The sequence below is a fragment of the Erpetoichthys calabaricus genome, chromosome 3, assembly GCF_900747795.2.
Source record: "Erpetoichthys calabaricus chromosome 3, fErpCal1.3, whole genome shotgun sequence".
Taxonomy (NCBI): Eukaryota; Metazoa; Chordata; class Cladistia; order Polypteriformes; family Polypteridae; genus Erpetoichthys; species Erpetoichthys calabaricus.
In genome coordinates this window covers 22,131,491-22,154,886 of record NC_041396.2, presented here as the reverse complement: position 1 = coordinate 22,154,886, position 23,396 = coordinate 22,131,491, and the positions used below count along the sequence as shown (strand labels likewise).

The window sequence follows — 23,396 nt, the reverse complement described above, 5'->3', positions numbered from 1 at the left end:
GAAGCACGCACATTGATCCCATAGGATCCTCAAAGTGGCTTTCTGTCACATGTTGATAGTAAACAGAGACTCTGATATCACATTCCGACTCGATCACACTGCGTCACCAGACTTTTTGCTGGTACTGCAACTCGTGCATGCATCATGTTAATTTCTGAGGACCTGATGAACACTGGGAATGTGCAGCAGCCATGATGCATGCGCGTACGGATCCTAAGTGTGAAGTATAAACGAGCCCTTAGGATTATCTTGATTCATGGTGACCACCCATAAGAAAATTTTATTGCTCAAAGGTTAATCTTTGATCACTCATGAGACTTAGAAGAGATTCTCATTTATGTTTCATTTAGGAATCAACTTTGTCACAGACAAAAAGGAGACAATTGAGGTAAAACGAGTCAGAATTAAGAATTTGTTTTGAAAACCCCATTATATTTTGTGAGATCTCTTTCTAATCTTGTTTTAATGTCTTCCAAGACTTCCTATTTTTAACTTATTATTGGACGGATGCCTTTATCCAAGGTAAATTAAAACATCTAAGGTACATTTCTTTTGCTTTATCAAATAGGAGCACAGACAGATGAAGTGTCTTTCTCGCAACCATGTGGTGTCAGTAGTGGGATTTGAACAAACTGCTTCATGGTTTGAAATCCAAAGGCCTTAACCACATCTGCCACACTGCCTGCCTTTTCTTCCAGAATGAATCTCATATAATTGGAGCACAGCAATAAAAATTAGAGCAACAAATAGTATTATTCAGAAGCAAGCACTACAGTTTTGTAATTGTAGTAAAGTGTTTTATTATCATAAACAATTGTCCATACATTTCACGATACAAGGCAAATAACTTTCAAATTGCATACAAACATCAGAGCACTACTTGGAAAATTTGAGCCCATTGTGTGACTTTGCTGAGATCTCTGCAGAAACTCAAGAGGAGACACTTGTGAGAACACTGGGGTGTTTCTTCTCAGGGGAAAAAAAAATTTGAGAAACATGAAATAAAAGAAAACATCTTCATTTTATTTGTTTCTAATCTCATTGTTGTCTCAGAGAAACCAAAATGATATTAAAGAGATCTCTTTTTTTGATTTTTCATTCCTATGGGCACTACAATCCACTAAGCATATTTACAAATTAGATGGATTATGGAAGAAAACAAGTGAGGAAAAGAGTTAAAAATAACAGAAATTAAACCTGAACATCCCCCTATTTATGTAGCTTTTAATTTTGCTTTTAATGATTGAAAAATGAAGATTGACTTCTAAATACACAATTTATCAAACGTGAAAATTAGGGTTAGGGTTAGGGTTAGGGTTAGCCAATCAGTGTGATTCTGCTTATAGTGGTTCTTCTGATGCATTAATATTCACTTTATTGTAAAATACTCCATTCCAAGTTCCATCTTCGGTTAAGATTGTTTCAACTCCATTGCCATCAATTTTCTTAATTTTAGCTCTAAATGGAACAACAGCATTATCATCTTTGTAAACAATTAATTTAGCAACCACCTTTGATTTCGGGGGGACATTGATTGTGGACTCATCAGCCACTGTTACTGTCTTCTCCAAAGTTGAGGATTTCTCATATGATCCATTGTAAGAAACTGTGGCGCTGAAGTTTACGATTTTGAATTCGTGAGATAACGAAACACTGAAACCCCAAGCATGGTTCCAGGTGGTCGTTTCACTGGTTTTTTGCACCCAAGACAGTTTGAAAGTGTGGCTTTGAGCAACGCTGGTATTGTTAGTGTAGCTTTGCTCTGCTACAGCTGTGGGAGTTTTGATTTGGTCTGGGTTAAAATCTTTGACTTCAATGCTGAGAATTTTAAAAGATGGCTCAACAACATCGCCGAGGCTCAATGCAAATCTACAGCACTCATCGGGCCCTTCTTTTGCTGCCTCGATGTTCTGGTGCTCTCTGTGTATTCTACTCACATACATTCCATTGTCAGCCCTAAGAAGGATCTTATTGTCATCGGTAAAAACACTAAATTTACAGTACTCATCTGGGGAAGACTTCTCTGGTCTAATGTACTGAATGCCACCTTCATCATATCTACTCAGATACATCCCTCTTCGGTCTTTCAGAAGGACCTTCCCATCTGAGGTTTTGGTTACAAGAAACTTACACCAGTAATCTTTGTTTGCTTTTGCAGCTTCAATGTACATGTTTTGACCATCGAAGTCGTATGAAATGCAACTCCAGTATTTTCCATTATCAGCCTGCAGGGCAACTCCCTCCTCCTTATCAATGTACATCTCCAGAGGACCAAAGGAGTTTATTATGGGCTGTAAGAAAGCAAAAGAGAACTGTTAAGTGAGTTAAATGCTACTTTTATTTTCATTAAAAATGATTGCTTAATAATTTAAAAATCCTCAGAAGTAGCTGAAATGAACATTTGACATCCATCCATCCATTATCCAACCCGCTGAATCCGAACACAGGGTCACAGGGGTCTGCTGGAGCCAATCCCAGCAAACACAGTACACAAGACAGGAACCAATCCCGGGCATTGTGCCAATCCACTGCAGGACACACACAAACACACCCACACACCAAGCACACACTACGGCCAATTTTGAATCGCCAATCCACCTAACCAGCATGTCTTTGGACTGTGGGAGGAAACTGGAGCGCCCGGAGGAAACCCACGCAGACACGGGGAGAACATGCAAACTCCACACAGGGAAGACCCAGGAAGCGAACCCAGGTCCCCAGGTCTCCCAACAGCAAGGCAGCAGCGCTAAACACTGTGTCACCATGCTGGCCCATTTGACATCTAAGCTCTAATATTATATCCTTTAAAGAAAATTTAAATAGCAGTTTAGATGCTTTGTATGGTCCTGAAGCATACAAATCTGATCAGATCTGATATTATTATGGAGTAGCATTATTAGAAGTTGGTTTAATTTATTTTTCCTTATCAGTGATGAGATGTTAAAAGTACTAAGATTATAAGTTTGTATTAAAAAGGTCATACCAATGTAAGCTCTCTTTCCTAACATATGCTCAGACTAGCTGTGCTACCTGTCAACGACGGGTTGAAATCGAAGCAATCATTGTAGATCTCAGTGTATTCATTCTTAACATTTGCAGTGCACCATCTCTTATAATGTGTTTTTATAATGCATTGTGGCCTGCAGAGGGCGCTCCTGCCACCCAAACTTGACACAGACAGATGAAGGACACAAGTTCAGCGCACACACTTTTATTTTCTTTCTTTTCCTCGTGGGAAACGCCTTCCCCCGTTTCCCACCTGCACAGCACAAACATGCACAGTTCACAGAAGCACAATTCTCTTCTTTCTCTTTCCTTCTCCAAAAATATTAGCACTGCTTTTACGAATTCCACACCAGATGGCATATAACAGACATAACAACTGGACGGACACACAGATACACACACAGACCACTGCAGGACTAACCTAAAAAGTATCGTGTGAACCCTAGTGGCTAATGATTTGCAGGAGACAGTAAAACAAAAATGAAAAATGACAGGGAGAAGTGTAATCATTACAGATGCAATAATTCAAAACTTGGAATCAACATGGCCAAGTAAAAAACAAGAGTAGAGATTCAGTATCTGAGAAGATCAAAATTTATATTCTTTATAATAACAAAACAAGGGTTTATCTATCAAAGTTAGACACCCTGGTACTACTGAGAATGGCCTTTCCTCAGTTGCTCTGATGACATCACACGATAATGCTGCAATGTATTTTGGGAAACGTTGCCAAGTAAATACAAAAGGTTCTAAAATAGCAATAAAATACAAACAAAATGATATTGTGGACAAATGTAAACAAAATATATGCTTCTAAAATAAGCCAAGTACACCATTCTTGACCAAATATTCAAATTCCATCCATATGAAACGCAATATTCCTTATATGAGTTACCAGGAGTATAATAAGAAAAGACATAATAAATTTATGAAAAGTGAAGATCATAACACCGTTTCCTAAAGAAGATGACCACTTCTTAGCCTAGTGTTCTAAGGTCAGGAGATGAGCCAATCGAAGCAGGAAGAACACAACTACCAAGAGCTCTCATACAATGTGTCAACTGAGCTACAACAGCATAAGCACAAGAAATGATAACCACCCTGAACACCGCTAAACTTTGGATGCCTCAGTCAACCCCGTCTGTGAAGGCTGCTAAACATTCAGGTTGTATGCTGTGAACTGTCACACCTGCTTTGCTTCCACATTTGAAATAGTGAGCAATGTTAATAACTATAATGACCAAAAAAGCATCTATAACTAATGCCCTGTTGGCCTTCTTGCTCTTTTCTGCCTATTTGGGGATAGCTGACAGAATGGATGACTCCTATAGAGGAGAGTCACAGTAACAGTTCATTCTGAGTAAAGGTAGAAAAAAGTCCTGGGTGCAAGTGTATTGCAGTTGTTGGCTGTGTCTCCTGTCAAATGGATAAGTTCAGGAATAGTGTATAGATGGCTAGAAGAAGACATATAACTTGGTCTACAGAAAAAAGAGTCTGCACAGCCAGGATAGGGATTTCCTGTTTTGAGCAGTGGTCACTGAAAAATATTTCCACGATAAAACAGTAAGTGTGACAAGATGAGAGTACAGTGGAACCTCGGTTCATGACCATAATTCCTTCCAAACCTCTGGTCATAAACCGAATTGGTCGTGAACCGAAGCAATTTCCCCTATAGGATTGTATGTAAATACAATTAATCCGTTTCAGACCGTACCAACTGTATGTAAATATATTTTTTAAAATTATTTTTAAGCACAAATATAGTTAATTACACCATAGAATGCACAGTGTAATAGTAAACTAATGTAAAAACATTGAATAACACTGACAAACACCCAGGCTCCCTGCTCAGCTGCATGTACAGGCTCGTTCTCAGCTGCATGCGCTCTCTCTCTCTCTAGCACACGAGCCTGCCTGCTCTCTCTCTCTCTCTCTCTCTCTCTCTAGCACACGAGCCTGCCTGCTCTCTCTCTCTCTCTCATCAGCACATGAGCCTGCCTTCTCTCTCTCTCTCTCTCATCAGCACACGAGCCTGCCTGCTCTCTCTCTCTCTCTCTCTCTCTCTCTCTCTCTCTCTAGCACACGAGCCTGCCTGCTCTCTCTCTCTCTCTCATCAGCACACGAGCCTGCCTCTCTCTCTCTCTCTCTCTCTCATCAGCACACGAGCCTGCCTGCTCTCTCTCTCTCTCTCTCTTCCTCTTTCTCCCTCTCTCTCTCACTCTCTCTCTCATCAGCACACGAGCCTGCCTGCTCTCTCTCTCTAGCACACGAGCCTGCCTGCTCTCTCTCTCATCAGCACACGAGCCTGCCTGCTCTCTCTCTCTCTCTCTCTTCCTCTTTCTCTCTCTCTCTCTCACTCTCTCTCTCATCAGCACACGAGCCTGCCTGCTCTCTCTCACTCTCTCTCTCTCTCTCTAGCACACAAGCCTGCCTGCTCTCTCTCTCTCTCTCTCTCTCTCATCAGCACACGAGCCTGCCTGCTCTCTCTCTCTCTCTCTCTTACATTGCAGCAGTTCAGCAGTTCACATCTGACCGAGAACAATGCAACACGTGCGGAAATCATCAGCACGCACAAACCGAAAGGGAAACTGGCTTGTTCGTATACCGAGTGTGTGGTCGTGAACCGAGGCAAAAGTTTGTCGAACTTTTTGGTCGTAAACCGAGTTGTACGTGTACCGAGGCATTCGTGAAACGAGGTTCCACTGTACTCTAGAGACAACCCAGTACCCAGTGTCATGTGTGTGACAATTCTACTGCTGCTCTTGGTGTTCGAGTTGTGTCCTAATGCCTTTATCTCTTCCTCCCATACAGACCAATTGATTGATGGCTAGGACAGTTCTGGTGTCTGTCCATCTGGACCCGCCTCTTCCTGTCAGAAGGGCCCAAAACTGTAAGCTCCGCCATCTTGAGACAGTACTGTCTTGAACTTGTGAGTGTAGAGATGAATCCACAATATTTGCGTGGTTATATTTTGAATCTCACTGCCTCCAAACATACAGGATGGCAATCTTGGCACCCTAACTCTGTATTGTTGTCCTCTCATTCTGTTTTTTTTTTTTTTTTTTTGGATATTTTTGATTTTATTAATAATCAAATAACACACACAAAAATATTTCTTCCAAGCTTTACTTACTCAATGCAACCTCTGACATCCAAGTGAAAGATATCACAGCTACAGTTCAGAAGAATTATAAAAAATCAAAACAAGACCTACTAAAGGGATTAATAAAGGGTCCCCCCAATGTCAATATCATTTTGTTGAACCACCTTTTGCTTTAATGACAGCCTTTGGTCTGTTGGGATTCTTCTCTATCTGCTTTACACATCTAGATTGAGTAATATTTGCCCCCCAATCTTCTTTACGGAACTGTTCCAAGTTCGGTCAAACTGAATGGTGAGTTTTGGTGGAATGCTATCTTCAAATCTTTTCACAGATTTTCAGTGTGATTTAGGTATGGGCTCTGACTGGCCACACAAGGACATTCACTTTTTTCTCCTTCAGCCACTGTGTGGTCAATTTTGCTGTGTGCTTCGGGTCGTGTTGAAAGTTGAACATTCTGCCCGTCTTCAACTTTCTGGCAGAGGGTAGCAGCTTTTCCTCCAAGAATTTGATGGTATTTCACCCCAGCCATTTTTCCTTCTACCCTAACGAGAGCCTCAGGCTCTGCGGCAGAGAAACAGGATGCTGCCACCTCCATGCTTTACTGACCTCCATGCTTTACTGTAGGTATGTTATGTTGTGAATGGTGAGCTGCATTGGATTTCCACCAGGTGTACCGTTTGGTATTGAAGCCAAATAGTTCAATTTTGGTCTCATGTGACCATAAGAACTTTTTCCACTTGGCATCAGAGTCTTCAAGGTGCATTCTGGCAAAGCTCAAACAAGCCTTAATGTGGCCTTTCTTGGGAAGTTGCTTTTTCCTTGCGACCCTCCCAAACAAATAAATTTGCAAAAATCTCAAGTAAACTTTTTTCACGTTGTCATTATGGGGTGTTGTGTGTAGAATTCTGAGGAAAAAAAATGAATTTAATCCATTTTGGAATAAGGCTGTAACGTAACAAAATGTGGAAAAAGTGATGCGCTGTGAATACTTTCCAGATGCACTGTAATTATGCAATTTTCATTACACTATAACTTATTAAGTTTATTACATAGAGAATTCACAAAAAATTATTTTTGTTGCCGATATATGAGAGCACCTGCCCTGTATTCCAAAATGGCGGGGAGACGGGGAGACGAACAGCGGTTGCAATGTGTTCACCTTTTCATAATTGCATAATTAGATCTGGACCACCCTGTAGATAGATAGATAGATAGATAGATAGATAGATAGATAGATAGATAGATAGATAGATAGATAGATAGATAGATAGATAGATAGATAGATAGATAGATAGATAGATAGATAGATAGATAGATACTTTATTAATCCCAAGGGCAAATTCACTATTATATATATATATATATATATATATATATATATATATATATACCACAAATGAGCATTTAGGTGTATTGGATACATGGATGTATATTGGTTTATAAGGTACATATCAATAGACTATTAGTTAAAAAAGCACTTATATTTCTTTTTTTTGTAATTGCACCATAAATCAGGGATGAACTCTGCCCAGTCAGAATGAAAAATGGAATACTCACAGCACATTTGTGGACCCTGCAGCCATATGTGACAAACAAGTTACAGTGTATTTGTCTCCACCGAAGTCCTTACGGCTATTGTTCTAATGTTTTTGGTGTGACAGTTAAGAGGATATAGAAACAGTTCCCTTAGACAATGTACTTGATACATACATACATATTCACATTGCATTGATGATGTCATCATTTATCATTTTTTTTCTTCATCCTTACCAGAAATATATGAAACTGCAGGTGACACCAGAGGATAAAAGTAAAATTCAGTGCAAAGTATATTTTAGTACCTCATTAAAAACCTTACCATTTTTGATTTTTGGAGTTGAGGAGAAATCTCTTACCTACAAGAGAAAAATAAAAAAGATTGAAAAAGTTCATTTTAATGAAGCTGAGGATGCTCTGATCAGGTGTTTAAAGCTGATACTGATCACAGATTTCATGTTACTGGATCTGCTGATTCTGATACTGATTCAAATTTTTTAAATCTTTATCCCTTTAAAATATTTTTGCACTAGGTTTCTGCATAACTATATACAGTGGTGTGAAAAACTATTTGCCCCCTTCCTGATTTCTTATTCTTTTGCATGTTTGTCACACAAAATGTTTCTGATCATCAAACACATTTAACCATTAGTCAAATATAACACAAGTAAACACAAAATGCAGTTTGTAAATGGTGGTTTTTATTATTTAGGGAGAAAAAAAAATCCAAACCTACATGGCCCTGTGTGAAAAAGTAATTGCCCCCTGAACCTAATAACTGGTTGGGCCACCCTTAGCAGCAATAACTGCAATCAAGCGTTTGCGATAACTTGCAATGAGTCTTTTACAGCGCTCTGGAGGAATTTTGGCCCACTCATCTTTGCAAAATTGTTGTAATTCAGCTTTATTTGAGAGTTTTCTAGCATGAACCGCCTTTTTAAGGTCATGCCATAGCATCTCAATTGGATTCAGGTCAGGACTTTGACTAGGCCACTCCAAAGTCTTCATTTTGTTTTTCTTCAGCCATTCAGAGGTGGATTTGTTGGTGTGTTTTGGGTCATTGTCCTGTTGCAGCACCCAAGATCGCTTTAGCTTGAGTTGACGAACAGATGGCCGGACATTCTCCTTCAGGATTTTTTGGTAGACAGTAGAATTCATGGTTCCATCTATCACAGCAAGCCTTCCAGGTCCTGAAGCAGCAAAACAACCCCAGACCATCACACTACCACCACCATATTTTACTGTTGGTATGATGTTCTTTTTCTGAAATGCTGTGTTCCTTTTACGCCAGATGTAACGGGACATTTGCCTTCCAAAAAGTTCAACTTTTGACTCATCAGTCCACAAGGTATTTTCCCAAAAGTCTTGGCAATCATTGAGATGTTTCTTAGCAAAATTGAGACGAGCCCTAATGTTCTTTTTGCTTAACAGTGGTTTGCGTCTTGGAAATCTGCCATGCAGGCCGTTTTTGCCCAGTCTCTTTCTTATGGTGGAGTCGTGAACACTGACCTTAATTGAGGCAAGTGAGGCCTGCAGTTCTTTAGACGTTGTCCTGGGGTCTTTTGTGACCTCTCGGATGAGTCGTCTCTGCGCTCTTGGGGTAATTTTGGTCGGCCGGCCACTCCTGGGAAGGTTCACCACTGTTCCATGTTTTTGCCATTTGTGGATAATGGCTCTCACTGTGGTTTGCTGGAGTCCCAAAGCTTTAGAAATGGCTTTATAACCTTTACCAGACTGATAGATCTCAATTACTTCTGTTCTCATTTGTTCCTGAATTTCTTTGGATCTTGGCATGATGTCTAGCTTTTGAGGTTCTTTTGGTCTACTTCTCTGTGTCAGGCAGCTCCTATTTAAGTGATTTCTTGATTGAAACAGGTGTGGCAGTAATCAGGCCTGGGGGTGGCTACGGAAATTGAACTCGGGTGTGATACACCACAGTTAGGTTATTTTTTAACAAGGGGGCAATTACTTTTTCACACAGGGCCATGTAGGTTTGGATTTTTTTTCTCCCTAAATAATAAAAACCATCATTTAAAAACTGCATTTTGTGTTTACTTGTGTTATATTTGACTAATGGTTAAATGTGTTTGATGATCAGAAACATTTTGTGTGACAAACATGCAAAAGAATACGAAATCAGGAAGGGGGCAAATAGTTTTTCACACCACTGTATATAGAAGCTGTATGTCTAATATTAAAGTGTTAACTTTGGTATTTTTATAACTTAAACTGTAGACCACAGGTGTTAACTGTTTTATTACCAAAAGGAAATTCTGTAGGCATATTGTTCAGTGATCATTAAAATACTAAATGAATACATTTTCCCTACAATTCATACTTTAACTAATAAATTATGAACAAAAAACTTTTATACATAAGACATCTAACATGAAAGAAAATAAAATGTTTAAAGAAATGCTGTTAAAGAGTCAAGACATTTACCCAAAGTATAACAATAATATTAATTGTGTAGAACTAACTTTAAACATTTCTGTTGTGGAGGATTGCCGGCTTTCCAGTCCGGCCCTCATCCCCAGGCCGCTAGGAGGAGCCCTCCGGACAGCATATTGGTGCCCCGAGTTCCAGCAGGGCCTCATGGACTCTGTAGTTTCTATACACAGCCCCGCTGGACACCTTGGGGGCCGCCAGGAGTCGCTGTGAAGGGGCTAGTGGACTCTTACATGCCCTATAACCCGGGAGTGCGTCACAGTCACGTGACTGGAGGAAGCGACGTGCTCCCGGGATGAAGAAAGGGACTGTTTGCCCTGACCCAGAAGGAAAACGGACTTGTGGGTTTGGTTTGGAACCACTTCCGGGTCGGGGGCTATAAAAGGACTATGGGTAAGCCCAGACATTTGAGCAGAGCTGGGAGGAAGGGTAGCGAGTGTCTGGGCGAGGAGGAGAGTTATTGTTGTAGTTAAAGAAATATTGTATTGTGTTTATGAGTGTGGGGAGGAGAGTGCTTTGTGCACTATTACTTAAATAAAAAGAATTATTATTATACTTTCACCTGGTCATCAGAGTGGTACCTGAGGGTTCAAGAGGTGGACAAACGCCTCATCTGTTACACTGGCGTAGTCGGCAGGAGACTCTGGCCGTCTGGAGGCAGAGGATCTGCATTACAAATTAAATTTGTTGTGGCAGAGAACCCTAAGAAGGTCCCTCAAGTAACCGCGGAGGTGAAAACTCCACCCGCGACCAAGAGCACTGCAGCTGTGAGCCATCCTCTACAGCAGACAACCATGGGGAAGAAATCCGGGAAGAAGGCTGGAATTGCCCAGAAGACTTCGGTCCCAGATCCAGTGGAGACCCTGTGGACTTACCTGACGGGCAGTGAGGAAGATCGGGAGCAGCTCAATACAGAGCAAACCCGAGCGGGACGACAGCCGGAACGTTGCAGGATTGCAACTCCCGCAGATTATTACAGGGAGTTGGAGCGTGACCACATACGTTCCGAGGTAAGTGCTGGGGAAGCACGCGAACCGCCGGGTGCTTGTTTTTCTCTGCAGAGGCTTGTCTGCACGAAGCAGGCAAGGAGCACGCCCGCCTCACACCTAGACAAGATGGCCGTGACAGAAAGAAAGCAAGCCAGTCTAGGCGTCCGCAGAAAGGGAGTCCATTGGCTGGGGATGTCCACGTGACCTCGCGCGCCGGCGACCAGGAAGAAGAGCAGTTGGGAGCCATCGGCGAGGCGAATAATTCCCCAACGCGTCTGCGCTCCCTGAAGGGGAAGGGGGCGGTGAGCGAAGCAGCGCCAACACTAAATGAAGGTAAAGAGGGACGGGAAGTGACTGTAGTGTCTGCCGGCAAAATTAAAAAGGCAGACCGCAGCCAGCCGCAGGAGGCTACCCGTTCCTCTAAAGACTCCAAATCCCAGGAGGCCTTGCAAAGCCCAGCAGAGCACGTGCCAGGAGTGGACGTGCTCATTGGTTCCCGGTCGGCAGGTGACCAAAATAAGGAAGTAGCCTTACTGCCGGCCGAGACAAATAACTTTATAAACTTAGGGGAGCTCGACGAGTATCTTGAGCCCCTAAATATTGTCTTCCAGGGACTAAATGAATTAAGGAAGCGAGTGGAGGAGCTGGGAGCTGCAGCCGAAACGCCGTTGAGGGGACTGCAGGAATACCTTCGGCGGTTAGGCCGTGAAGCCCCGGCCTCGATTGATTCGGCGGTGCAGGTGAGTGAAATCTGCGCCGTATATGATAAGGGGACGCAGTGTGAATCGGCACCGCGTTTAATAAGTTGCGGTTGCCAAAGCGCTGTGTGCCCAACAGTAGAGTGTGGCATGATGACTGACTGGATAGGGGTGGAAGCGATCCATCCGGGGCTTGCGTTTGACGCAGGTCCCCGGAACGAGACGCCACTCCAGACCCCGATCGGTCTAATGAAGGGGTTGCCGTTGGTTACTGAAGGGGCGGGGGAAGTACCGATCTTCCCGGGGCAGCTGAATAGTGCTGTTACCCAGAGCGATACGGTACTAATGACGCCGCCTCCGAGTTTGCATAGGACAACGGGCGTGCAAACAGCAAAGAGGCTCTCTCTTTTCCATAGAGAGCCTCACGCTGTGCACAAGCCCCAGAAAAAGCAGGAGATCCCTGAATTAAAATGAGGGTCTCCTAACACAATAAAGAAAAGGGCAAAGAGCAGCAAAGCGGCTATAATTCCCTCCTTGGCGGAGGACAGGGCGGAGCTAACCCTAACAGAATTCCCAAGGTGTTTTAGGTCCCAAGAAGAGAGGCGACCAGGAGGACGGCGGCGGTGTTACAACTGCCGTCAACCGGGCCACCTATGGCGAAGTTGTCCCCGGAGGACAGGGGAGCGGTGGGATAACCGATACACTGTTCCCCCAAGGTTCGCTGGGGGGTCTCGACATCGTCGCCAGGGTCCGGACGACGCGTCCTCTTGGAGGAGAACGTCCCTCGCGGGGATCAACGCTCCGCCCCAGTTGGCTTCGCTGAAAGGGGGGAACTGTGGAGGATTGCCGGCTTTCCAGTCCGGCCCTCACCCCCAGGCCGCTAGGAGGAGCCCTCCGGACAGCATATTGGTGCCCCGAGTTCCAGCAGGGCCTCATGGACTCTGTAGTTTCTATACACAGCCCCGCTGGACACCTTGGGGGCCGCCAGGAGTCGCTGTGAAGGGGCTAGTGGACTCTTACATGCCCTATAACCCGGGAGTGCGTCACAGTCACGTGACTGGAGGAAGCGACGTGCTCCCGGGATGAAGAAAGGGACTGTTTGCCCTGACCCGGAAGGAAAACGGACTTGTGGGTTTGGTTTGGAACCACTTCCGGGTCGGGGGCTATAAAAGGACTATGGGTAAGCCCAGACATTTGAGCAGAGCTGGGAGGAAGGGTAGCGAGTGTCTGGGCGAGGAGGAGAGTTATTGTTGTAGTTAAAGAAGTATTGTATTGTGTTTATGAGTGTGGGGAGGAGAGTGCTTTGTGCACTATTACTTAAATAAAAAGAATTATTATTATACTTTCACCTGGTCATCAGAGTGGTACCTGAGGGTTCAAGAGGTGGACAAACGCCTCATCTGTTACACTGTGCACACACAAACACACACACACACATAAAGAAACTAATAAAGTCATGATGGTGCAACAGATTCTTCTGTGTTGGAATATTGTGGTGGTCAGATATTTACATAATGCTTTTCCAGTAAAGCGTCTCTTTCACAGAAACTGACAAAATAAAAAACTTATAACTTAAATTACATGTTTAATTTTGAAGTGTTGGTTTAATGTGAGTTTAGCGTACTGTTGTGATGTGAAATTTTAAATACATGTTGAAAAATATATTGTATTTCTTTATTTGTAACTTAGGCAAAGCAATGTAATATTAATATTTCATTAGTGAGAAGCATTCATGATTACCCCCTAGGACTATGTCAGGATAGTGAATTTTACGACAGGGTTGGGGTGAAGTGCCTCAAACCAGTTTGGCAAATGTTTCTCTGCAGGACTCTCTCAACCAACCCCCAAAGGAAAGCCAGGCTGCCTAACTGCCAAGCTTTACCTTAACATATGGTTTTGGGGGCAGGTGTGAAGGTATTCTGTGCCCCATTGGTTTGAAGTATGGCTGTTTGGAATTGGCTTGTATCAGAAGCCTTTAAATATCACAACGCCCTATTGGCTGTAGGGGTTGGACAGAAAATCTGATGAAAGACCATCTCACACACCATGAACTGAAAAGGACAACACAATGAAGAGCACAGCTCGGCAGCCATATTGAGACTGGCATGCGGCCTGCTCTGAAGAAAGCTGACCACTGAATGATGCCATAACTAGAGACATTTTAAGTAACTAACAAGTCTGTGTGCCACCTGAAACTACACATCTCTATTTATCAGGTTGTAAGGTTGCCAATATTCAAATGCACTTTGTATATTGTTTTTATTTTTGAATATTATCAATAATATATTGCTTAAATTGTAACTTAACTCCTGCTTGTCTTTTACTACACCTAATTATCTGAGGTTATAGATGTAGAAGTGAAGGTGAGGAGAAGTTATAAAGTATAGTACCTTATAAACAGTGGTAAGTCTGGGAGATTTGAGGCATTCTGACTAAGGCTACACATTAATAATAGAAAAGGGGAAATATATTACTCTACCAAGACAAAATAATGACAGATTGCAGCCTTTACTAGCCCATCTATATATATATATATATATATATATATATATATATATATATATACAAGGGAGCTTTGCCCCCTGCTTGCTTCACTTCCCAACCCCATGCCTGTGCTATGCACTAGCCTCTTTGGGGTTTACTAATGGAGGATTATTCTTGCTTCTGTTTAATACTGGTTTAACACTCACAATAGTACAATAGTGAAAGGAGAGCTATACTTCTCCCCTCTGCCATCTCAAGGAGGGTGACTTGAGACAGAGTGGGGGGGATTGGTGCCCTGAGAGAGTTCCTGCTGGTGACATCTCCTTTCCAAGTGACCCCTTTACAGCACAGTCTTTTCTCCAGGGTTAGTACTGTGATCAATGAGAACTTAGTCTCTCTCTGGAAATTTCCTAGCTTGACTCTTTTCATTTCTGGAAGTTATCTTTCGTGTGTCTTCTAGAATTTTCTTTATGGATGGTCTGGACTTTGAAAACGTGGTTTGTAGTTATGAAGATAAATAAGATATAGAGTCACAGTCCAGTGCAGATTTATGACCAAGATTACCCTACAGTTGTATATTTAAGTAACAGGTAAGCAGAGCCCAAGTTGCAGACTCTTTGAAGCCTTCCAAAAACGTGTTCCATCACGGGCCAGGAAGAGCATTTAGGAACTGCAAAGAGTTAGTAAGTGAAGACTGCTAATGGACACAACTGAGCTGACGAAACAACAGCAAATATCACCAGCCTGTAATGGGCACAAAATCTACAGATATAATGCAGCACTGTGAGGACCTTCCAGCAAACCAAACAAGAGCAACGACAGTCCACAGGCAGGGTCAAATTCTAGAGAATCAAGAAATGAGCTGCATTTTTAATTGTTTTTTGAGTTTCATTTTAAAATTATTTTCTAATTTGCCAGGCTGTGTAGATTCTCTTTAAGAAGCAGGATCCAGCATTTGACAGCGTGTATCAGTAAAGGCTCCAGGATTTCATATTAGGGTGTGCTTAATTTTAATTTTATTTAAAGTACAGTATATTTATTTAAAAAAATACATTTTTAGAAGTCCAGTTATATTAAATTAAATGGTGTTTTTATTTTTTACATCTAGTTTTAATGGTTTTTGTTAACACTGATTTTAATCCACTTAGAAAAACAGTGAAGATAAATTGACTGCCTACCTTTTGTTGATACATAAGACATACCAGCCCATCGCAAGGCATGAATGGCCAAATAATATCTGTTATAATTTGGATTAGTTTTCACCTTAATAAAAGGATGAGTGTCTGTGTGTCTGTCCAGTTCCATGTCTCTGTCATTCCAAAAGATGGCACATCACAAACATATTTAGTGTAAAATGCATTGCCTTTGTCATTCCAACAGATGGCAGGCACATCACAAACATAAACACTACTTTTATGAACCCCATACAAGATGGCATATAACAAGGACATATGCAACACAAGGTGCACTTCAAACATTAACACTGAGGTCTAAATTGATTACTTAGATTGCATCCCATCTTAGTTGGGTACCACAACTACTGTAGTAGCATTATGTAACAATAAACAGTCCGATTACCATTTGGCCATCTCTTGCCATTTGTGTGTTCACATCAGGTCTGTGCATTTCGAGTCTCCAAATACACAAGTGAATCTGTCTTCAACTAGATCATATTACATAAAATGCTAAAAAACATAATCTTTCAATATCCCATATTCCACCCGCAAACTGTTATCTGTTGTATCAATCGCTCAGAAAGCTGTGCACCTCATCGGCTATAACAGAAGTTGGAAACTATAATATGGATTGAGTTGGTAGCTGATGAATATTGGGCAAATCTGTGACCTGGCCAATCCTTTGGCATTTGGTTTTAGATTTTCTAATTCACTCAGTAATAGTGTTGGTAGCACACCCAGAAGAGAGCAGCTAACACATAGAGCAAATCCTTAATCCTGTGCACTCAAACAATGAACATCAATCATGCAAATATCACAAAAAAATAAAACCAGACTGAAAAACTCACAAACCTGTCACTTTAGGCTTAATGTATAACCTAAAACAAATTTAGTGCAGATTTTAATTAGCAGTTGGCAACATTGCTTCTTTTGTTCAAAGAAAACTTTTGTCATAAATGTGTAGAATTACATACTTAAAGTAATAATTAAGTACTCACCAAGAGAGAGTCCAGTAGCTTTCTTTGTGTGGGATTCTTCCCCTGTGCTCTCCGCTCCTTAAATATTCAGCTCAGTGTGCTTATTGAGCAATTTCACTTCCTTCTAAATAACTTTGGCTTATCTTTTGCTGAGATTATCGCTTCTTACACCTTTTTTCTCTTTTACTCAATAATCAAACTGGCATGAGATAATGTTATGACTTTTGACTGTTTAAATTAGTCAGTGCTTTTGAATATGATTTAGTTATTAACAGATTAGATTAATTAGGTTAGATTAGGTAGACTTATTTATTTGCAGCAGGAAGTACAAAAACAGAAGACATTGTTAAAGAGATCCAATAGACAAACAAAGACATGACATTTGGCAACTGATGTTATTGCATAAACACAAACTCATCATTACGAAGAAGGATGATTAATTTCAATAGTACACACAATTACAAGGCAGAATTTGAGATTTAGCAGCATCCCTACACGTAATAGAACTCAAAATGCTTATAGCTCTAGGAATAAAAGAGTTCTTAAACCTGTTGATCTTTACCTTTGGAAACCTAAATCTGCAGCCTGATGGCAACAGCTGGAATTTCAAGATAAGAGGATGGCACCTGACTGAACTGAGTTGGCTTTCTTTATAATTCATTTCAGTGATAGAGGTCTACTAATTTTTAAGCAAATGAAACAATGGATTCAATAAAGGACTTATATAAAAGTGTCATTATGGTTTTGTCCACTTTAAACCAGATGAGTTTCCTAAGAAAGAAAAGTTGTGATTTCCCTTTTTTACAGATTTGTGCTGTGTTAAGATCAAAGTTCAGTTTGTTATCAACGATTGTCCCCAGATATTTGTATTGCTCTGACATCTCCTTCAATTAAAGCTAAAACAATGGATGGTAGAGAGTACCTGGAATCTACAGCCATATCTTTTGCCTTAGAAATATTAAGTCATCAATTTGAGCGATCACACCATTGTACAAAATCATTAACAGCTGTCTTCCGCACCTTTCACAAGACTCACAATGACAGTCATCTGCAGATTTCAGGATATGTTTATTGTTGAAGTTCAGCCCGACTACAGACAGACACCAGGACACAATGAACTCCAAACACATGCCTTTATTTTTCTCCTTCTTCACAGCACCTGACACAGTGCACCAACAGCCACAATACAGCTCAGTCTTTCTTTCTTTCTTTCTTTCTTTCTTTCTTTCTTTCTTTCTTTCTTTCTTTCTTTCTTTCTTTCTTTCTTTCTTTCTTTCTTTCTTTCTTTCTTTCTTTCTTTCTTTCTTTCTTTCTTCTTCTTCTTCTTCCCTGCCACCCTCACTCCTCCACTCACAAGGCTTCATCCTCTGCCTCCTGACTACGGCTCCTGATGACCTTCCGGCAGTACTTTCTGATGTGGCAGAAGTGTTGCCTGGGCACCTGGAAGCACTCCGCGTGAACCTAGTTCCTGTTCCAGCAGCCATTCCTGGTGTGGTGGAAGTGCTGCAGTCCAGCTTAGCAAATGTCCAGGGGCCCACTAGCGGTGGTCATGGGCCCCCACAGGGTTGAGCTTCTAAGCTCTGTTCCCATGGCCCCATCACCCACCAGGGCGGCTTGCCCGCTTGTGTTCCAGGGGAGATACTGCTCCTCTCCCGGTCCTTCCACTAACTGGGTGGCTGGGCAAGAGCCCCTGCCGTCCACCACACTACCCTTGCGTGAACACCTGCAGTCATTTGTATACAAGATAAACAAAAGAGGAGAAAAAACACCAACCTTACAGAGTACCCACAGATGTACTTAGGCTATCAGAGAAACGGCCAATGACACTCACACTTTGTGTTCTATTTGTTAAAAAGTCCAGAATCCACCTCAACTGGTCCAAATAGAACACATTCAACTGTTTATCAACCAAAATGTTAAAAGCTGAAGAAAAGTCTATAAAGAGCAACCTTACATATTTTTGTGATTCTTCCAAGTTATCATACAATAAGTTTAGAAGTTTTGCTGTGGTGTCCTCCACAGTCCTGCAATTGTATGCAAATTGGTAAGGGTCCAGGAAAGCCTCATTTTTGTTAAGTATTTGTCTCTTAATTAACTTCTCAAAGGATTTCATGATATAAGAAGTTAATACCACTGGTCTAAAGTCACTTTATGCTTTGAGCTGTGCAGTTTTTGCCAATAGAATAACAGTTGCCTGCTTCCATAGGCTGGGCACTTGCTGTAAACCCAAGGACATTCAAATATGGAATGGAATACTGGAGACAGTTGCTCTGCGCAGTAATGAAGCAGACGGCCATTCTGGACCCAAGTGTATTTTTGTTTGTTTAAGGACCTTTCTTACATCATTCTGGTAAAAACAAAGGGCTGACTGCTGGCCAGACCTCAGTCTGTTCTTTTGGCGATTTGCTTCTGAAGCAAAATCCTGCATTTCAAATCTTGAATAGAACTCATTCAAGTTTTGCGCCAAATGATAGTCAGTTTTGACTGCTGCCAGTTAAACTTGATTATTGCTTTTTGTATAAATGCCAGCCATTCATCTTCATGCCATTCCATTATGAGCCCTGGCTATCAGTCTGCAGTTCATTCTCTATACTGCTTTGCTTGCTTTATTTCATGTTAACCTCCTTCTGTAATTGCTTCTGTTTGGTTAGCGTTCCAAATAGAGATCAATCTCCGTAAGGCAGCCGGACCAGACAACATCTCTGGGCGGGCTCTCAGAGCATGTGCCAACGAGTTGGCTGAAGTTCTCTCCTCCATCTTCAACCTTTCCCTCAGTCAGAGCATTTTTCCATCCTGCTTTAATACTACGATACTTTAATAATACCTGCCTGAACGATTAGCACTCACTCCAATCATCATGAAGTGTTTTGAGAGAGTGGCGCTGGCCCACATTCAAAGCAGCATACCGGACACCCTGGACCCCTGCAGTATGCCTACCGGCTCAACAGGTCCACCTCAGATGCCATCGTAGCCGCACTACATTATTCCCTCACCCATCTGGAGAACAAAGACTCCTACATCAGGATGCTCTTTGTTGACTACAGCTCCGCCTTTAACACAGTTATCCCCCATAAACTGTCTGCACTTGGCCTGCATCCTACCCTCTGTGACTGGCTCCTAGACTTTCTGACTGGCAGGCCCCAGTCTGTCAGGATTGGTAATAGGATTTCAGCCACCATTATCACAAACACAGGCACCCCACAGGGATGCGTCCTCAGCCCCATCCTCTACACCCTGTTCACCCACGACTGTGTCACCTCCCACAAGATAACATCATCCTAAAGTTTGCAGACGACACCGCAGTGATAGGACACATCACTGGTGGGGATGAGGCGGCCTACAGGAGGGAGGTGGACAGTCTGGTGTCATGGTGTGAGAACAATAACCTCACCCTCAACACAGACAAGATGAAGGAGATGATAGTGGGCATGAGGAAGGAGAGGAGACCTCACCGTCTACTGTTCATCCGAGTGCTTGGATTGGAGAGGGTGAGCGGCATTAAATACCAGGGTGTCTACATCAGTGAGGACCTCACTTGAACACTTAACACCACACAGCTGGTCATGAGGGCTCAACAGCGGCTGTACTTTCTGATGAGGTTGAGGAAGTTTGACATGTCCACTAAGATCCTCAGCAGCTTTTACAGCTGCATTGTTGAGAGCATCTTGACCGTGTGGTACAGCAAAACTACTGCTATGGACCGCAAACACCTGCAGAGAGTGGTGAAGACTGCTGAGAAGATCACCAGGACCCCACTGCCCTCTCTGCAGAGCATCTACAACTGCAGAGTCTGAAGGAGAACTGCCTTGATCCTCAGGAACCCCACCCACGCATCCAACCCCAACATGAACTGTTCGCACTTCTACCCTCAGGCAGGAGGTATAGAAGCATGAAATGCAGGACTTCCAGGCTAAAGAACTATTTCTTCCCCAAGGCCATTAGACTCCTAAATAACTGACTGGAGTTGATAACCATGGTCCACCTCATTCTATCTACCTCACACAATGTCCACCACACATCTACCTGCACAATTACACTTTATACTTCTATACTGTTTTTATACTTTATTCTGCCTCTGTTACTTATTATCTATCTGCTACTTATTATTTATGTTTATCTTTATACGTTGATTTTGTCATTTGGTGTGGACACCAAAGAAAGAATTTCATTGTACAGGGAAACATGTAATAAACTTTGAACTTGAACTTGAACTTAGAACACTGATTTTAACCCGAGTGTTCACTCCCTCATACATATCTTGGACAGTCTTTATGTTTATCTTTATACGTTGGTTTTAGCATTTGGTGTGGCCAGCAAAGAAAGAATTTCATTCTACAGGGAAACATATTTCCTTACTGTGTACATGACAATAAACTTTGGACTTGAACTTGAACCATGTTGAAATGTCCTATTTTTTGTGTGTTTATATTCTTTCAGATCTCTGGTAATCCACTGCTTGTTTTTAAGGTATATATCGACTGATTTATGAGTATTATGGCTTCCTCACAGAATTGTATATAACAGCTGTGAAATAAATAGCCCTGACACACAGTAAAAGGTTTGGGGCAGCCACCCGTATACTTCAGCCCTGGCTGCAAAAGGCAAATTAAGTTGCAGGGTTAAGCACTGGTTTGAGTCAAACATTTGTCTGACTGGAAACAGGAAGTGGTGTGGGTTTTTAGGTGTATGCCAGGAAGTGATGTCTTCTGTGCCAGAACCGGAAGTGATGACTTCCAGCCCAGAACCGGAAGTGAGATCGTCAGCACCGGAAGTGTCATGTTTAGGGCTGGAACCAGGCAGAATTCCCCATTTTTGATCTGCAGAGATGACAAAGAAAGGATTAGTGTGCCCCCCAAGCCCTTGGTCTGGCGTGGAATTACCTTCATTTGGTCCTTTTAGCTGCCTCCTAATTGCACCTGCGTGACACAGCTTACAATGTCTGTCAGATCATCATTGTCAGCACAGGATTTTCAAGCACTGTCAGTCTGTGCACTCAAAACAGCCCTAAAGGCACTCAACAGAGTCCTTGTTCCAGATTTTATCATTTGTTTGTTTTCCAGCTTTTTTGTCTTAAAGACGGGTTTACAGATTGGAATATGCTGAATCCAGTAATGATCTGATGAACCCAGTGGCACTTTGCTGTAGATTCATAAGTGCCTTTGATGTTCCTGTAGCACTGACCAAGCATTCGGTTGTGATAAGTTGGGTAAATGACATCGTAGTAAAAATTACAAAGTGTTTTGTTCACTGCACACCACTTAAAGTCTCCCAAAGTAAAGTTCAGAGTATCTGGAGACAGCAATTCAAGCCTATTTATCACACTGGAGATGTCTGCAACGGAGGATTGGAATAGTGGAGGTGTATGAGGCTACCGGTTTTTTCAAGGAAACACAGCACATTTTCGCAGAGAAGTTTCCTGGTGTAAACCTACCAGCAAAGAGCAGTATTCACGAGTTGGTGAAGAAGTGGCATAAGACTAGATCAGTTGCAAACTGCAAAAAGAATTGGGCCTTGTCCGTTTATAAACCTGCGGTTGTAGCAGATATTGAGGAACGGATGGCCAGAAGCCCTAGGAAATCGACACGTAAATTGGCACAACAAGTGAATGTTTCGTGCAGGTCTTGTCAACGTGTGTTGCACTCACTACAAATGAAGCCGTACAGAATGACTTGTGTCCAAGAACTGAAGAACAATGACAAGAAAAAAATGTGTATTTTATTGCACGTGGCTCCTTAAAACAATTGCAGTTGGATTTTTGTATTGCATATCTTTCATTTTGTGTACAGGCTAAGCAACGTACGTCGATGTTGGAGTCTGAAATGGTTCGGTTTTTTGTGTGCCACCCAGTATAAAGGCAGATGCCTCTTACTGGTGATGGCTGAGTCTCTGTCTAAACAAATTGGTGCACCAAATCCGTCAATCGTCAAGTAGTCATCCGGATCGTTTCCATTCATCCAGATCTCTGTAAATGCATGTGATCAGTCTGAAAGCATGCATATGCCTGAAGTTCATCCACTTTGTTTTGGAGAGATTGAACATTTCCCAATATAACAGTTGGTATGAGGGATCAAACTCTGCGCACTTTATTCAGTCTTTCTCAAATATCACCTCTTTTTCCTCTTTTCCATTCTTTCTAAGTTATGAGACTATTATAACATGTTATGCTGTTAATAGCAGCTCTGATATTCACTGAGAAACCAGGTTATAGATAAGTGTGTTCAGGTGAGTTCCATTGAAGCAGGTACTCTCTGCCATAGGAAATCTGTGTAGGATGATTAGGGTTAGTGTGAAGACCCCAGGTTAGATGAAAGTAAATCCAAACAGTAAAGTGAAGAATAAACATTCTGAATTTGTTTCCTTACCTGCAATACTGGTAAGCTTCAAACAAAAAAAATATGAATAAGTAGAGAAATATATAAATTAAGATGTAACAACAGATTTAAAAAAAAACACGGAGTTAGACAATCTTCTTGCTGGTCACTATGAGTGCAGCGGCAATCTTCATTAGACGATCAAAGATGTGCCTTAATAGTGCAGGCAGGGCCGACACCACAATTCAGGTGAATTAGGCATACACCTTTTTTCTCTTTTACTCAATAATCAAACTGGCATGAGATAATGTTATGACTTTTGACTGTTTAAATTGGTCAATGCTTTTGAATATGATTTAGTTATTAACAGATTAGATTAATTAGGTTAGATTAGGTAGACTTAATTATTTGCAGCAGGAAGTACAAAAACAGAAGACATTGTTACAGAGATCCAATAGAGGAACAAAGACATGACATTTGGCAACTGATGTTATTGCATAAACACAAACTCATCATTACGAAGAAGGATGATTAATTTCAATAGTACACACAATTACAAGGCAGAATTTGAGATTTAGCAGCATCCCTACACATAATAGAACTCAAAATGCTTATAGCTCTAGGAATAAAAGAGTTCTTAAACCTGTTGATCTTTACCTTTGGAAACCT

At 41.8% G+C, this 23,396-nt stretch overlaps 1 protein-coding gene across 1 annotated transcript; it reads right to left on the bottom strand.

The window, feature by feature from the left end:
• Window positions 1–775: 775 nt before the first annotated feature.
• Window positions 776–16,462, bottom strand: LOC127527023 (uncharacterized). Its single transcript, XM_051924477.1, has 3 exons — window positions 16,438–16,462; window positions 7,968–8,004; window positions 776–2,291 (listed from the first exon to the last, which is right to left on the bottom strand). The coding sequence occupies exons 2-3, from the start codon at window positions 7,968–7,970 to the stop codon at window positions 1,341–1,343; spliced, it is 954 nt and encodes a 317-aa protein (XP_051780437.1). The 5' UTR covers window positions 7,971–8,004; window positions 16,438–16,462; the 3' UTR covers window positions 776–1,340.
• Between the last annotated feature and the right edge of the window lie 6,934 nt (window positions 16,463–23,396).